Source organism: Myxine glutinosa, chromosome 13, assembly GCF_964187855.1.
Source record: "Myxine glutinosa chromosome 13, kmMyxGlut1.1, whole genome shotgun sequence".
NCBI classification, from domain to species: Eukaryota; Metazoa; Chordata; class Myxini; order Myxiniformes; family Myxinidae; genus Myxine; species Myxine glutinosa.
The window spans coordinates 43192109-43210831 of NC_136273.1; the positions used below are offsets into that span (position 1 = coordinate 43192109).

The 18723-nt window shown below is 46.7% G+C and overlaps 1 protein-coding gene across 1 annotated transcript in view; it reads right to left on the reverse strand.

The window, feature by feature from the left end:
- Nucleotides 1–18723, reverse strand: part of COL5A1 (collagen type V alpha 1 chain) — a 505662-nt gene that overhangs the window by 221263 nt on the left and 265676 nt on the right. The window contains exons 31-34 of the mRNA XM_068102230.2: nucleotides 12826–12879; nucleotides 8666–8719; nucleotides 7321–7365; nucleotides 6444–6497 (exon numbers count right to left, since the gene is read on the reverse strand). Coding sequence (XP_067958331.1) covers nucleotides 6444–6497; nucleotides 7321–7365; nucleotides 8666–8719; nucleotides 12826–12879 — 207 coding nt within the window. The remainder of the gene's footprint in view (nucleotides 1–6443; nucleotides 6498–7320; nucleotides 7366–8665; nucleotides 8720–12825; nucleotides 12880–18723) is intronic.

Here is an 18723-nt window from a genome sequence, read left to right on the forward strand (position 1 = left end):
AAAATTAAAAACAAATCACAGCCATAAAAAAACGTAATAAAAACACCTCATCGCCACGAAATTGAAAACACCTCACAGCCATAAAACACGTAATAAAAACACCTCACCACCACAAAATTAAAAACACCTCACCACCACAAAATGAAAAACACCTCACAGCCACAAAACACGTAATAAAAACACCTCACCACCACAAAATTGAAAACACCTCACATCCATAAAACACGTAATAAAAACACGTCACCACCACAAAATAAAAAACACCTCACAGCCATAAAACACGTAATAAAAACATCTCGCCACCACGAAATTAAAAACACCTCACGACCACAAAATTAAAAACACCTCACCACCACATCATTTAAAACACCTCACCACCAAGTAATTTAAAACACCTCACAACAATAAAACACGTAATAAAAACATCTCGCCACCACGAAATTAAAAACACCTCACCACCACGAAATTAATAAACCTCACAGCCACGAAACTAAAAACACCTACCACCACAAAATTGAAAACACCTCACAGCCACGAAATTAAAAACAACTCACAGCCATTAAACATGTAATAAAAACACCTCACAGCCACCAAATTAAAAACACCTACCACCACAAAATTGAAAACACATCACAGCCACGAAATTAAAAACACCTCACCACCACGAAATTAATAAACCTCACAGCCACCAAATTAAAAACACCTCACAGCCACGAAATTAAAAACAACTCACCACCACGAAATTAAAAACAACTCACAGCCATAAAACACATAACTAGAACGGGCACTCGGTAGAGCGCATACCTTCGCCGCAGCTACTGTTCTGTACTTGGCATGGGAGTGTAGGGAACAGAACAACAAAAATACGATTTTGACCTTTTCGTGACCTTGACCTTGACCTTTGACCCGATTGCTCCCAAAATCTAATCAAATGTGTCCCGTATAATAACCAATCATCCCACCAAATTTCATGCAATTCGGTTGAATACTTTTTGAGTTATGCGAATAACATACACACACACACACACACAGACATACAAATAAATACACAGCGATCAAAACATAACCTTCCGCTTTTGCGAAGGTAATAAAAACACCTCACAGCCACGAAATTAAAAACACCTACCACCACAAAATTGAAAACACCTCACAGCCACGAAATTTAAAACACCTCACCACCACAAAATTGAAAACACCTCACAGCCACGAAATTTAAAACACCTCACAGCCATAAAAGACGTAATAAAAACACCTCACCACCACAAAATTTAAAACACCTCACCACCACGAAATTGAAAACACCTCACAGCCATAAAACATGTAATAAAAACACCTCACCACCACGAAATTGAAAACACCTGAGCCACGAAACACAAAATTAAAAACACCTCACAGCCACGAAATTAAAAACACCTCACCACGTCATTTAAAAACACCCCACCACCACGAAATTCAAAACACCTCACCACCAAGTAATTCAATACATACTTGTTCCAACTTGGTCGAATTCCCATCAATGGTTCACAAGTTATAGCAGTAACAGGATTACTTCCTAATATGACCTCTGACCTTTGGCCTCTTGACCTCAACATCAAATCAGTTAATCTTTGCATCATAACACATACTTGTTCCAACTTGGTCGAATTCCCATCAATGGTTCACAAGTTATAGCGGTAACAGGATTACTACCTAATATGACCTCTGACCTTTGGCCTCTTGACCTCAACATCAAATCAGTTCATCTTTGCATCATAAAACATACTTGTTCCAACTTGGTCGAATTCCCATCAATGCTTCACAAGTTATAGCGGTAACAGGATTACTTCCTAATATGACCTCTGACCTTTGGCCTCTTGACCTCAACATCAAATCAGTTAATCTTTGCATCATAACACATACTTGTTCCAACTTGGCCAAAGTCCCACCAATGGTTCACAAATTATCGTGGTAACAGGATTACTTCCTAATATGACCTCTGACCTTTGGCCTCTTGACCTCAACATCAAATCAGTTAATCTTTGCATCATAACACATACTTGTTCCAACTTGGTCAAAGTCCCACCAATGGTTCACAAATTATCACGGTAACAGGATTACTACCCAATATGACCTCTGACCTTTGACCTTGTGACCCCAAAATCTAATCAGTTCATCTTTACCTCATTATACATACCTGTACCAAGTTCGACTAAGATCCCTTCAGTCGTTCTGAAGTTATCGTGGTAACGAAAACCTATCACGGACAGACGGACGGCCGGACGGACAGATGGACTTCATGTCTTTTTTTTGTACGACATTTTGCCTGCCCCTCTTATCAGTGAGCCACCAGTTGGGCATTATATCAGATTTTATCTTCGAATATCACAGGCTTTCACCTTTGATTACTCGACATAGAAATGGTCAAATTGGAGTCTCTTTCCCCAAAAACTCTCTATGTAAGCTTACCACGAGTGGTATGTCTGTGTCTACTACTCCCTATCATATTCACCCATAATAACTATACCACGAGTCGTATGTCTGTGTCTACTACTCCCTATCATATTCACCCATAATAACTATACCACGAGTCGTATGTCTGTGTCTACTACTCCCTATCATATTCACCCATAATAATTATACCACGAGTCGTATGTCTGTGCTACTACTCCCTATCATATTCACCCATAATAATTATACCACGAGTCGTATGTCTGTGCTACTACTCCCTATCATATTCACCCATAATAACTATACCACGAGTCGTATGTCTGTGTCTACTACTCCCTATCATATTCACCCATAATAATTATACCACGAGTCGTATGTCTGTGTCTATTACTCCCTATCATATTCACCCATAATAATTATACCACGAGTCGTATGTCTGTGTCTACTACTCCCTATCATATTCACCCATAATAATTATACCACGAGTCGTATGTCTGCGCTACTACTCCCTATCATATTCACCCATAATAATTATACCACGAGTCGTATGTCTGTGCTACTACTCCCTATCATATTCACCCATAATAATTATACCACGAGTCGTATGTCTGTGCTACTACTCCCTATCATATTCACCCATAATAATTATACCACGAGTCGTATGTCTGCGCTACTACTCCCTATCATATTCACCCATAATAATTATACCACAAGTCGTATGTCTGTGCTACTACTCCCTATCATATTCACCCATAATAATTATACCACGAGTCGTATGTCTGTGCTACTACTCCCTATCATATTCACCCATAATAATTATACCACGAGTCGTATGTCTGCGCTACTACTCCCTATCATATTCACCCATAATAATTATACCACGAGTCGTATGTCTGTGCTACTACTCCCTATCATATTCACCCATAATAATTATACCACGAGTCGTATGTCTGTGCTACTACTCCCTATCATATTCACCCATAATAATTATACCACGAGTCGTATGTCTGTGCTACTACTCCCTATCATATTCACCCATAATAATTATACCACGAGTCGTATGTCTGTGCTACTACTCCCTATCATATTCACCCATAATAATTATACCACGAGTCGTATGTCTGTGTCTACTACTCCCTATCATATTCACCCATAATAATTATACCACGAGTCGTATGTCTGCGCTACTACTCCCTATCATATTCACCCATAATAATTATACCACGAGTCGTATGTCTGTGTCTACTACTCCCTATCATATTCACCCATAATAACTATACCACGAGTCGTATGTCTGTGTCTACTACTCCCTATCATATTCACCCATAATAATTATACCACGAGTCGTATGTCTGTGTCTACTACTCCCTATCATATTCACCCATAATAACTATACCACGAGTCGCATGTCTGTGTCTACTACTCCCTATCATATTCACCCATAATAACTATACCACGAGTCGTATGTCTGTGTCTATTACTCCCTATCATATTCACCCATAATAATTATACCACGAGTCGTATGTCTGTGCTACTACTCCCTATCATATTCACCCATAATAACTATACCACGAGTCGTATGTCTGTGTCTACTACTCCCTATCATATTCACCCATAATAACTATACCACGAGTCGTATGTCTGTGTCTACTACTCCCTATCATATTCACCCATAATAATTATACCACGAGTCGTATGTCTGTGCTACTACTCCCTATCATATTCACCCATAATAATTATACCACGAGTCGTATGTCTGTGCTACTACTCCCTGTCATATTCACCCATAATAATTATACCACGAGTCGTATGTCTGTGCTACTACTCCCTATCATATTCACCCATAATAATTATACCATGAGTCGTATGTCTGCGCTACTACTCCCTATCATATTCACCCATAATAATTATACCACGAGTCGTATGTCTGTGCTACTACTCCCTATCATATTCACCCATAATAATTATACCACGAGTCGTATGTCTGTGCTACTACTCCCTATCATATTCACCCATAATAATTATACCACGAGTCGTATGTCTGCGCTACTACTCCCTATCATATTCACCCATAATAATTATACCACGAGTCGTATGTCTGCGCTACTACTCCCTATCATATTCACCCATAATAATTATACCACGAGTCGTATGTCTGCGCTACTACTCCCTATCATATTCACCCATAATAATTATACCACGAGTCGTATGTCTGCGCTACTACTCCCTATCATATTCACCCATAATAATTATACCACGAGTCGTATGTCTGCGCTACTACTCCCTATCATATTCACCCATAATAATTATACTGTGGCGGACACAAAAGCCCACTGGCGTGGTGACATCATTCCACGCACCAAGTGGGCGGTGGCCACGCCCGAGGGGTAGGCGTGGCCTCATGATATACACCGGGCGACCAGCCCGGAGGAGTTCAGTGTTACAGTGCAGTCTTACAATAAAGACGTTTATATGTTACCGCTTGTCCGGGCTGCGCAACCGGAACGCCGGTTTGACCACGTCCACGTGGACCTGGTGGGACCTCTGCCCCCCTCGCGGGGTTTCACCCACGTCCTCACCATGGTGGACCGCACCACCCGGTGGCCGGAGGCCGTGCCCTTGGCGTCGACAACGGCGGCCGATGTCGCGCAGGCTTTCATCGCCACCTGGGTCGCCCGGTTCGGCGCCCCCTCAGACATCTCATCCGACCGCGGCCCCCAGTTCACCTCGGAGCTCTGGGGGGCGGTTGCGCAGGGGCTCGGGGTCCGGCTGCACCGAACCACGGCCTACCACCCCCAGGCTAACGGCCTGTTTGAGCGATTTCACCGCTCATTGAAGGCCGCGCTCCGGGCCACCCTCCGCGACGGCGGCTGGGTCGACAGGCTCCCCTGGGTCCTGCTGGGCCTCCGGACGGCGCCCAAGGAGGACCTGCGCGCATCCGCGGCGGAGTTGGTCTTCGGGCAACCGCTGCGGGTGCCGGGCGAGTTCCTCCCCGACTCCACGGCACCATGGTCCGCGGCACAGCAGCGCTTCGCTCTGCAAGAGACCGCCCAGAGGTTCGCCCCGGTGCCAACGGCATGCCACGGGCACCCACCGACGCACGTCGCCCCGGAGCTTCGCACGGCGGAGTACGTCTTCGTCCGCCACGATGCCCATCGGACACCACTGCGGCCCCCGTACGACGGGCCTTTCCGCGTGCTGGAGACCGGGGCGAAGCACTTCACCCTGGACATCGGCGGTACTCCTGACCGCGTTTCGGTAGACCGCCTCAAGCCGGCCCACCTCGATGTGGACCATCCACCGCCAGTGGCCCGACCCCCACGTCGGGGCCGCCCTCCTGCGGGCAGACCCCCGGCACCGCCCAGCCCCGGCGCCCCCCGGTCCTGCACCCATCCCAGGGGCAGCCAGGGGCATCCCACCTGGTATCCCTGCACCCCGGACGCCGCCGATCGCCAGGGGGCGCTTCGGCCGGGTCATTCGACTGCCCCACAAACTGGCCCTCCAGGTGCGCGGGAATTCTGGGGGGGCGCGTGTGGCGGACACAAAAGCCCACTGGCGTGGTGACATCATTCCACGCACCAAGTGGGCGGTGGCCACGCCCGAGGGGTAGGCGTGGCCTCATGATATACACCGGGCGACCAGCCCGGAGGAGTTCAGTGTTACAGTGTAGTCTTACAATAAAGACGTTTATATGTTACCGCTTGTCCGCTTCCTCCTTGCTCACAAGCAGCGCGCGTAACGCCGCGCTTTAATACCACGAGTCGTATGTCTGCGCTACTACTCCCTATCATATTCACCCATAATAATTATACCACGAGTCGTTGCATTATCAATACAGATGCTTCTCTTTTACCGATAACTTGTTTTCATCATGTCCAATTATGCATCAAGACGACACATTCATTGCTATGGTAATCCTACTCTGCAAGAAAATGACGAGCAGTGAATTTTTTTAAATGACCGCCGAAAAATTAAGTTGACGTTAAGAATCAGAGAATGATTTGCGAAAGCTTTACCTTGGGCCCTGACTTTCCTGTCGGGCCACGTTGACCACGCTCCCCACGAGGCCCCTGCAAGGGAGATGCCATGGCAATGAGAAACAAAACAGGAGTTTAAAAAAGGTATTTATTAAATTATGCAATGCTTTGTCAAAAAGCATCTCGATATGTTTCCCTTCTCCTGACACACTAACCAGTGAAATCGCACCATTCCAGGCACAAGGAATGGCTGATTTCCTGATCGTCATAATGTGTGCTCGAGCATGCTTTACCTCTTCCACATCAGTTCAGAAGGATACCTTTGCTTGGATCTTTCCCACTCTACATTCTACACTTGGCACTTTCACCGGAAAACATTATGCACATGTTCTCCGTCAGATTTAATCACAGCTGGAGTGGGATAACGTGGTTAGGCTTTCTCAATGATTTACTTATGCCCAGGGAAGAAAGACAGAGCAGGTGAAAAATACGAGAATAAACAGCACCCTCATTAAACGTCATTGTTTGCAATTCCAACATATTTTGCCTTTCTTTAATTTAAAGCGCTGATCGAATTGGGAAACCCATGAGAACATTCATGAAAACCCAAGATGATGCAAACATATCATGTTGGTTTGGAAAAGATGGAGGAGATAACAAGGAGGGGATAACAAGGGAACTAGACGCAGGAGGAGGCCATTTGGGCCAATCGTGTCTGTGCCATACCAACACCAGATTAAAAGATGGACCTGAAAAATGACCAGATTTCACAACAACAATGACCGAATAATAAAAACAACAAATTTACAAATAAGCAACTTAGCAAATGTATTAGGTGATCTCACTGATGAAAAGGCAATGCAATGCTCGAGGAATTCCATCAAAGTTGGGTGAGAAAGTCTGAGGTTTCACTTGCCTGGGCCCCTCGTTGCCCCCGCTGACCCGGTTTCCCACTCTCACCCTGAGAAGCAAGGAAACACATATTGGGATGAGTTTCAGACTTCTTGAATAGACTTCTCGTGAGCCAATCCTATAAAATATTCACTCACACCAAGCACCATCCTTCGTAGGATAAAATCACTGATGAAGATACAAGTTTTTTTTTGTTTTTTTTTGGTTTACAAGATCGAGGCTCTATAAGAGCCAACATATTTATTTATTTTTTTGTATACTGAATCGAGGCTCGTGAAAGAGCTAACATTTACTTCACAAACAAATCAACCAGACAAACAAAATATATAAAAAGAGGGAGCGGAAGACAAGATGGGGAGAGAAGGGGAAGCACACAAACACAACATTTGAGAGCAGGGAGATGTGTGGAAGGGAGAGGGCTTGGGGGGAGGAGGTGTGGGAAGGGGGGGGGGGGGGGGGAGGGAGAAGTATAAAACACAAGGACACCAAGGACTTCCAGGACAGAAGTTGGTATTTCAAAAAAGTGGAATTGGGGTGAAATTAGCAGGGGTAGAAAAGATCAAGGTCCTGGATTGATCACAAAAAGACAAACTGACACATAAAACATATGCTAAAGGGAGAGGGAGACAAGATGGAGAGCAGGGACATCGGGAGATCTGTGGGAGGGAGAGGGCTTGGGGGGAGGAGGCATGGAAAGGGGGGGGGGATGGGATGTGTATATATATATATATATATATATATATATATATATATATATATATGTTAGTGTTTCACCAAGATTGTGAGTGTTGCTTCCAATTCTCATACCTTTCCACTAGGCATCCATATCTATGTAAATGTTACATCAAGTCGGATTTACTTTACTTTTCACGTCCAACAATTCCCTTCAAACAAACAGGAAAGACATTTGTTCTCCGCACCGCAGAGCAGGAGATGTAATCATGGCGAGCAACAGATGGGTTTGAAGCCCCAAGCAATGCCTGTTGCATTATACGGTCGTGAAGCAGTGTGTCACATGACAAAGTTCCAGTTAAAATATAAATAGAACCCCATTAAACAAACGGGTAAGATAGATAGTGTGCTTGCAGGCCACAATGAGACCGCCTAATGGCTGCGAATCTTGCTGGGCGAAGGCACTCGATTCTTTCATCGAAACATCAATCAAGATCGACAGCGATTCATGATAATTACCTTATTAAGCAATGCATGTGATTATTATTAATAGTACTATCAACATTATTATTAGTATCGCTACTAGAATAAAGAGTTAACATGATTACTAAATGGGTACTCGTAATATTGATCATGCAATAGTAATTTGCCAAATAATGTTGTAAATATTGACTTACACGCGCTCCTTTCTCCCCCATGGGGCCTGAAGATCCCACCAAGCCGAGCGAGCCCTGTAATGTGCAGAACATTATTAAGACAAGTGGACGACTTTGTATGCACCTTATTATGGGTCATATCATATTTCAAATCCAAGTAGCACCCCCTTTGAGGAGACGAGGTACCGCCAAAGCCAATTCCTGGGCAATGAAGTTCACTGGGAAGATTTCCATTGCTTTATCCATGACGGAACCGGATTGCAACACACAGAATGTTGAGCTAGTTGAGTGAACCCTGAACCCCTTAAGATAACAAAGAAACATCCCAGCCCCCAAATTCGTATTACCAATGAACTTATTTATGCTAATTATATTTTACACATTACATTTCAACTCAGAACCCAATGCTTACTGTAATTCACAGACGGATGTGTGTGCGTGTTTGTTTGTCGCACAACTCCTCCTACAGTTCTGGCCCGATTACATCCAGACTTGCTACATAGGATCAGCATGACCCCAATTAGTGCAGAGAGGTGATTTTGTTTGCTAGTGGTCTTGGGGAGAGGAAAAGGGGGACACAAATTCTCTATGTAAATGTGTATCGTGTAGCGCCACCTTCAGGTGGGAGAGGGTATCACACGTCTCACTTTTTACAGTACAGTATTTCTGCCCCCATGTTTTCCAATGCAGTGAGGTATTTGGAATTATAAGCAGTAGGAATGTTTTTGCTTCATGCACATCAACCTGGTGTATTTTTATTTTTTATTTTGGGAGTGATTGAGGTAGCTGCCAGTTGCCTGTATACTGCCCAAACAAAGGTATGTGTCGGAAGACCATGTCATGTGCTTGGAACACGATCCCAAGATCGCCCGTAAGGCAGGTACTCTGCAAGTCTATATAATAAAGCAGGAATGTCTGTCTCTCTGTCTGACCCAGAACTACTCCCTCAGTTTTAGGCTAGCCCCACCAAATTATCTGTGGAACCTTTTGGGGTGGGAGGTTTCATAAATTTCTCAATACAATTATGATTTTGAGTTTCCACCTGCACAAAATGGCTAAGACTATATAGTTTTGAGCTTCCACCCATGCAAAACTGCTCTCTCCGCATGCAAACACATTCACGGTTTCGGCATTCGCAGTTTCGCCATTTACCGCATATGGAAACATTCGCTGGTTTGGTATTATCTCGTCATTTTTATCAGCTTCATCATCATCATTAGATGTACATTGATTTTACACAGTACTACTGGCACACCAAAATGTAAGAATTTTGAAGCCTCCACATCCTCGTGCGGTGCAGCAAACATTTCCCTTTCCGCTCTCTCCCACCCCCCTACACCTCTAAATTCTATCTCTTCCCAATCTGGTTTTTATTTTCATCTCAGCTCCGCATCCTTTCACATTTCTTGTTCTTTTCAAATTTATTTTCTCACTTTAGAATCCCCAAAGTCCCCCATTCCCCTGATCGTGTACGTACATCGTTTTATATAGGTGGCCCTTTAAGGACGACACAGCTTTCTAGGAAACCATCAAGGAATTTGCCACAGAAATATTACAATCTCGTTTTATAATACAACGTTTGAGGCTCATTATGGAAGAGCTGATAATATATAATGACAGATCAACACACTACATGTGGGAGAGGAAAGAATATGCACAAGGGTTTGGTAGCCCGATCGAAAGGGATATAACAGACAAGACAAGCAGATAAAAAAATATGGTTCAGATCACAAATCCAAGAGAATGAAAGGGTGCAGGGGAGGGAATGGGTGGTAAATATGAACATAAAACAAGCATCAAGGATGACATTAGATGGCAATGGGTCCTCGTATGAAATAGTTGGAGGGAAGAATATGACTGGAGAAACTTTGGGAGGTAGTTTCACGGTCGAAAGAAAAAGACGACTAAAGAGCGAAGGTGAGGAGTTAACCTATACTGTACAGGCAAAAGGTAGCGAAGTATGGGTTGCTGGAAGAGCGTTTGTGACCAGTAGTGGTTAGTCATGGACAATGCACCAAGAGAGAAGGAAGTGAGGAGAGGGTGGAACTCAGATATGAGGAGGCAGAGACCGTAAGAACACATCTATTGCACAAGGTCCTGCCATATGATTTGGCCACCAGGTATTAGCACTACAGAACCAGGTACTGTAGTTTGATACAGAAAACCAAATTGGGCAAAAACAAACAAATTAGTGAAATGTTTCAGCTCAGACCTTGATTAAGTCACCTTCCGCCACACCAAAGGTCTCTTTCCTGTTTGACACCGAATCAACGACATTTTGTATTACGGCCTGGTGGAGCTGGCTGCCCCCGTATCCATGTGAGAGTTTTCTCTAATTCCATCACATGGAGGGATGTGGGTGGATTGCTTCCACAAGTATAAATGACTTGTGCATGTATTTGATGATGTAAATATTTCAAGCATACCTTTACATTGCTATTTCTATATTTCTTGTCACACTATCACACACAAAATGAGTGTCTGACTTGGAAAGACATTCACTTTGCAATTAGGCTTGATGGAATGGGGTCATGGATCCTCAAATTGATCTCTGCCAGACTAGCACCTTTCACTTTTCCTCATTCTTAATTTCTGCCTTCTGGAGCTGCCTTTAGTTGTCCATGAAAATAACACTTCGATCCACTATTTATATATCCGAGCATACCCTTTCGAGCCACCAAGCTCAACTGCAAACAAATAAGCCTCGTATCCATCACCGTTCATCATCACAGATATAATAAACCGAAACAAACCTAAAGACGTTTTTCATTTAACATTTTCCCAACAATTAGCTTGACCTTCATAGTTCAAGGTTCAGAAATTAGCTCAGTAATTAATCAATTCGCTTAATAACTTCACACTCAATATCCTTCTTGAGTTAATGGGGAAATATAATCGTGGCTTGAATCCAATTAAAAAGGTCAGTTTGGGCACTTTGCACATCCCGGACTCAGCCTAGTACCCGGCACAGAATTCCATTGGCATCCTGCAGATTGGCATTAATCTGGGGACCTGTCTGGCAGAATTGCCTGGTGGTGGATATTAAAGATTCCACGCTGTCTTTCGCAATGAGTATGCGATTCGTACTTGCATCCCGGCCAAACTGTAAACTTCCTGCAGTATTGTGCATCAGCAATAAGGCCACACTTCAGTAATGATGCAACCACAAGGGTATAATCATAATTGAATCCAGAGCCGATACTGCATTCACCAACAATGAATCAGCACAGCTTGCCAAGCATTCTGTTTGCAGCATCGTCCATGACTGACGCATTTTTGTGCTCATTGCCAGTATGCTGCCTGTGATTAATTTTTTTCACCTTTATCAGCAATCCACACACCCCCAAGGTGATCGATCAAGCCTGACCCTGTTCTTTACAACTATGACTGGCGGCTTCCCCGGATCCTTCTGATCGTTTGTAGCTTGGAGACAGGTTTGCTGTTTTACAATGCTATACTCCAGGGGGAAAAAGTAGAACTGTTTAGTTCTGATGGCCAAGCAAGATCAAAAGCCTGTCTGAACCTGGAGCACGACATATGAGTGAAACCACAAAGACTGCAATACAACTCTTATGATCACACATTTTGATTGACTCATTAAAGTCCCGGACTCACCAATATCTCCTGCGCAGGTGGCAACTCAAAACTGGCCACAAAGTCAAAGTTGACTTCATAATACATGGCAAAATCACACTAATTACCGTATTTTTACCACTCCCTAGCTAGCTCAAATGCAGCTCAAAGCCTTTGCACGAGGTTCTGCAGAGAACAGAGAACGGGTTGCCACCGAGGAACAAATGACGTCTCTTTCTTCCACAGAGTTTGTAGTTAATGAGGATTCGATTTCTACATCCATTACTGTTTTATTGCCGTTTTTCAAAGCGGTCTCGCTCCTTTAATATCTACCATTTATATGACTTATTCACCTATACTCCGGCCTTACCATCAAGACACTAACTTATATTAAAGTTATCCACCTGTACTTGAGAAAGATGCTCCCAGAAGCAAATGCTTTGCTTCTCACCTGTGTTACCTGTCACACCTGTGGCACATTATAAATATGGGTGTTTTAAACCCAATAATTGTGTGATACTCTTCATGATGTGACTTATGCGTTGAGAAAATTTTAACCTGAGGTGTACATATAATCTTCGGAGGAAAAAAAAAATGCAAAAACTTGCCTTTGATCCTGTTCTACCTGGGAATCCTGGTAGACCCGGAACTCCGAGCTTACCCTAGAAGCACAAAACAAAATGTCAGTCCAACATGTGAATACATGGACAATCATCATTGGTGAGGAGTCTCAAATGATCTTGTGACTCGTTACATATGTACATCTGAGCCTCGAAGTACATCTTCATCAGCTCCAATGAACATTCGTAGATAGAATTGTTATATATATTGTTACAGATACGACTTTGATGGTATGGTGGGCCGAGCGGGATGGCCGCCGTATCCGTACAAGTTACCCGATTGTGCCCGGGGTTGACTAATCGCGCTATGCTGGCTCAATAAGAAAAAGAAGACACCCGGCTGGATTATAATGACACAATACGACACCAGGGGTTCAGTTCTCAAGTATATTCGTACGGAAAAAGGTTAGATTACAACTACAAGAGGGACAGCATAGGAAGACAGGCACTTAGACACACTCTTATATTAACCCTAGACAGACCACAGATAAACGGGACAACGCTGACTCACACGGGATTTGATGGCAAGGAAAGCGGCAGTCGATGGCTCAGGTGCACCTGGCTCAGGGACAGAATCACGTACGGTGGTGTCCAGCAGATGCGGGGAGGTCGCTCAGCGCTCGTGGGTCGCGACTTTGGTGGAGATGCCGGGGAGGTCGCTCAGCGCTCGGGAGGGTCGCGACTTTGGTGGAGATGCCGGGGAGGTCGCTCAGCGCTCGGGAGGGTGGCGTCTTGTCCTTCCAAGCTCGGGGCGCATCTGACGTCACGTCCGGCGCGGGGCCGCGTATATCCGGCGGGGAGTGACACGCCCTCGGCTCGTTAGCGCCGCCCCAGATGGCATCGGCCCATGGCTTCTCATTGGGTGCGGGGGTTACCGGCTCCGCCCTTGACGAGGGGCCGACAGGGAGCCCCTTCGTGGTAACCCCGTGGGGCGCGTGGTCAATGGCGGCTAACCGAGCCGGAAGGAGGACGCCCACTCCCCATGCCGTCACCGCGCCGCCCCCCTCTTTTGTTGTTGTTGTTGTAGTTGGCGCTTCTTCATGGGGAAGAGATGCGGAGAGGTATGGGGAGGTCCTAAACTTCCTAACAGGTGCCATATAATCACATTCTGGTGCAACGAAGAGTCATAATTAATGGAAACAAGTCCTTAACTGACATAGATTAAGAATAACTAGCAAGATGTCCTATAATTGTCTACGTGTGGTGCGGGGGACCTGGGCACGACATTTAATGGGGGGATGAAGGGGAAGATCGGCTCTAATGGGTGTTGTTTACAGACAATGGGACTAGGGAATGGGGTAAGGGAGAGTTGGGGAGTATCGGAGAAAATAGGGGAATATTTACAAGCGGATATGGAGGCCAAATTCCATATTCGCAACATTGCACCCTTCTCTACCCTCGGGGCGTCCCGACCCGATAAATTTTTACCTACTTTAGTGTGGCACGCAATGTAGTTCCCTCTACTATTAACTCTACCCTGAGTGCGACAGTTTTACTGATATTCACAAATGAGTAAATATGTCCCCCTGCGACGTTGCACCCTTCTCCTCACAGAAACACACCCACAGGATAACCGAATCCGGAAAGAATTCTCAAACTAAACATACAGCCGGTAGGGAGCATTATTTACAAGACTACGCTGCTATTTACACTACGATCCAGGACCTGTTTTTGGAGGAACACATGCAGATGTTATGCATAGAGAGAGCGCGCTTGCCAACATCGATACACCAACCCACGAGTGCTCTGTGGCCGACGGCCTTTAATAACGTGCAGAGCACCCTTTCCCGAGCATCAAAAGCACCACCCCACCACCAATCGGTGCAGTCACCATTGTTCAATGATTAAAAATAAATGCGACAACCCCTAACCCTGCAGGTGTCTCTTGCTCTTCTTGTGGTGCACTTGGTGTTACTTAAAAGTGGTTCACCTGTATGGCATAGGTGCCACGTTGACCCATAGGTCCATCCCCGGGTGGTGCTTGGCCGCAAACGAACTGCGGTCCATCGTGGGTGGCCACAAACATTGCGGTCCATATGGTGTATCGATCCCGGCAGCAAGCAGCGAAAGTGCAGGCCCACAACTGCGTCGCCAGCACCTCTCTCTCCTCTCTCTCTACCCCAAAGCCAGATCCTCGGAGGTGGGAGACAAAAACAAGACAAGTGAGCAAGGTGGTAAGGGCGCAAAAGTGCACGCAATGCAAGGTGATGCACACTGGGGGCACATGGGAACCAGGTGAGACAGGTACGTTCCTACCGTACGCCCCCCCCACCAGGTAACCTACATGGCCCCTCCCTTACCCCTTACTGTATCAACAAAACACAACACTACCCATAAACATCTACTTTACAAATCCACAAACATCCCTACTGTCTTCCCCGTTCCTCCCATATACCAAATTCGTCTTCTCTCCCTCCTAACCAATCAAATTTGCCATTTTCAACTCTCATCAAAATTTGCCATTTTCAATTCATCATCAGTCCCTCCTAGGGAGGGAGAGATGGAATCACCCCAATGTCTCATCCACGTCGTGATGCGTCTCACAAATCCAACAGCAATTCTCATTTCTGCAACACAAACAAAGAAAACACAGGTGTGGAGTCATCATCATCACCACAGGCAAGTGGCTGCGTATGGTGCGACAGGTTCTTCAATCCTAACTATTTCCTAAATGACTTTAACAACTTTACACCACCCGGGGTCTTCCTCCGGCCAAACCATTGGCCCTCTTACACTATGGGTTCTAAAAACCAATTCCCATTGGCCAAACTGTGGTGCTTTTCAATTTGGGGTCTCACTCCCCCGATTCATCTCCCGGTGCCCTCGTACAATTTCTGGGCTGTGGCGTGTACCTCTCCCAGTGGGTCTACCCACCTGCACACCTCCACCACTGCAGTTGCCTCCGAGCTTACCTGCTCCTTGCCCTAACCTAACTACCTGGGGAAGGCCCTCTGGCACTCTCCCCACTCGGTGCCCTCTCTGGCACTGGGCTACCCGGGTCCATCCTCCGGATCCTCGGGCCCCATCCACAACTCTACCGGCTCCCAGAGCCCACCTGCGGCCTCACCTGGCCGACATCCTCACAGTGGTGGAGTGCCCAACCAACTACACACACTAACAGGCTACACGCCCAGCCATTTCCACAACACTAATGCACCCATCCACAACACCATTCTGCAACCGCACCACAAATGCCAATATCCAACCACAATTTACCTGCACCCTCTACCTAACACTTACACTACCCGCCCCGGGTACTCGTGAAAGGGGTCTACTCTTCCCCCATCCACACCTTCGCACCATGCACACCACTCCGTACCACTCACTCCAACTCTCTCCACACACCTGTACCTGCACACCTGTGCTCTCACACCTGGTGCCACCTGCACCCTTCTCTCCCCAAGCGCATTCGCGCTGATCCACAACACTCACTACTCATACACTGCTCCACACACCTGTCCAGTTGCACACCTGTGCAATCACACTTGTTCAATCCTCACACACACAGCATCATCTCAGCTAACTACTCCCTTCTGAAACTTGCGCTTCCCAGTCGTCCCTTTAACTATTGCGCTCCCTCGTCATTATAATCCACACTAATCTACCTGCGTCCCCACTACAGGTATCAGTCACTAACTAATCTTAACGTTACCTAATGTCAATCTTCGCTAGATCCCTACACACCATATCCTAACCCACCCGGGCTAGTTTTCACTGCCATACACCCCATAAGCTATTGCTCCTTTGCCCCCACCTGTGAGAAGGGTGGCAGGGATGCCATCCCACCACATCGGGGGTCTCTCACTACCAATTTTGCACATCAAATTTCAACAAATCAAAAATTTGCCAATCACTGCCCATCATCTGCCAATCACTACTGCCAATCCTTTGCCAATCATCAAATTTTGTTTTTCTCTAATTTTGGGTCCAAAACACGAACCTCATCTCCCAGTCTACTCACTAATACCTCTCGGTGCGCCAATTCCCGTCCAAAGCCCGGCTTCGTAAAGCCAAGCAATGGATGCTGGTTGTTCTGTGCCAGTGGCTGGCTGCGTCCGGCATTCGGGGCAGGGACGGGGGCTTACCCGGGCCGAGATCCCACGCACCATCTCGGCACGGAGCCATCCAATGCCCCGATCTCGACCTGCCGGCACGTCTCACCAAAAAGTGGTCGCCATGACGACCCTTTCTATCGGGCTGCCAGCTCCGCCTAGTGGAGCCTGGACGCGGCCGTTCAAAGCGAGGCCCGGCACGCACCGAGGGCCCGATTCGGCTATAAGTCGTTCTAAACTCTACCCCGTCTAACGTCGATGCTTCACCTGCATGCTTACATCCCGCAGCCCGTTCCTTGCTCACACATCCAGCTGTGCCCATGCTCCTCGTACCCTTCCTTACACACCCAGGTACCCTCATTCCACTCACAGCCTTGGTCACACACCTGACCACCGAACACTTTGGCACACATTCGTCGCTCGCACACCTCACCAATACACCGCTTCGCACCCCCTCCTCGGTCACCTCCTCTGTGACAATCACAGGTGTGCCCTCATTCGCACACCCAACCACGTGCCTCACCACCAACTCCAGCGTGCATTCCCACTCACGCTCTACCATTCCAGGTGTGCATCCTTCCATCCCAGGTGTACATCCTCGCTCACCTGTCACAACTAACTCACGCTCCATGTCACTCTCACTACTTTCACCTCCATTCCTGACAGCGCACTCACCCTTACTCTTGACAGCACACTCTTTCCCCATGCACCTGTCCGTCACACACCTTTCTCGCGCACACTCTCCCGTTACACCCTCTGTAACACTCACCACAGGTGGACACTCTTCCTTACTTCTGACAGCGCACTCTTTCCTCATGCACCTGTCTGTCACACACCTTTCTCGCGCACACTCCTGCGCACACTCTCCCGTCACACCCTCTGTAACACTCACCACACCACGCTTCCATGTGCTCCCTCGCACACGCGCTACGACCGACTCACTCTCGCCAGCACACTCACTCCTTGGCACGCACTTTTTCCTCACACACCCCAGAGTCGGACTTTCTTGCACACCTCCATTTTCGCACACCAGACCTGTCGCACACTTCACCAACGGCCTCTCACGAACACCCGGGTCTATCTCGACCCCCAAGCTTATTAAATCCCCTGGCGCATCATACGCACGACCATATTGGTCACCACTTACACCGGGTCCTCTTCCTCTTCGCTTCTCCTCCATCACCTGCGAATCCCTCATCCGGTTAATGAGCACATCATCACGATCCAAACACAGACTTTGGACCAATTCTTTTATCTCCTCCTTTATCTCCTTCTTATCCCCTCTCCGTCGCTTCTTAATTTCGCTCATCCCTTCTTCCACTTCTTCTAATTTGTGCTTCACCTCTTTTATTCCCCGGTACGTCTCCTCAAGCTCGTCCTCCAAGGCTACCTTGACCGTTTCCAGGTGCGTCCTCACCTGCCGGTCCTTCGTCTCCATTACCTCTATGACCTCGTCCAACCTCGTTGTCAGTCCCTCACGTACCATCTGACATTCCCTCTTCGTCGCTACCAAGTCATCTTTTAGTTCTTTCTGTGTCGCCTTTAAACCTCCTAATACCGCAGTGTTCCTTTGAACCTGCTCCACTAACTCCGTCTGTCCCACCGTCAGCTGCTCCACCTCTTGCGTCAGGTCCTCTATGCCCCCTTGTAACTTTACAGTCCCCTTTCTCACCTCCTTTTCCATGTGCTCCTCACAGTGCCTCACCTCCTCGCGCACTCCTCCGACCTCCTCACTCACTCCTCTTCTGATCTCCTCCCCCATCACTTGCATCTCCTGCCCAGATGCCACCCTCATCTGCTCCATTTCCTCCCTGTGAGCATCCAGTTTGGTTTC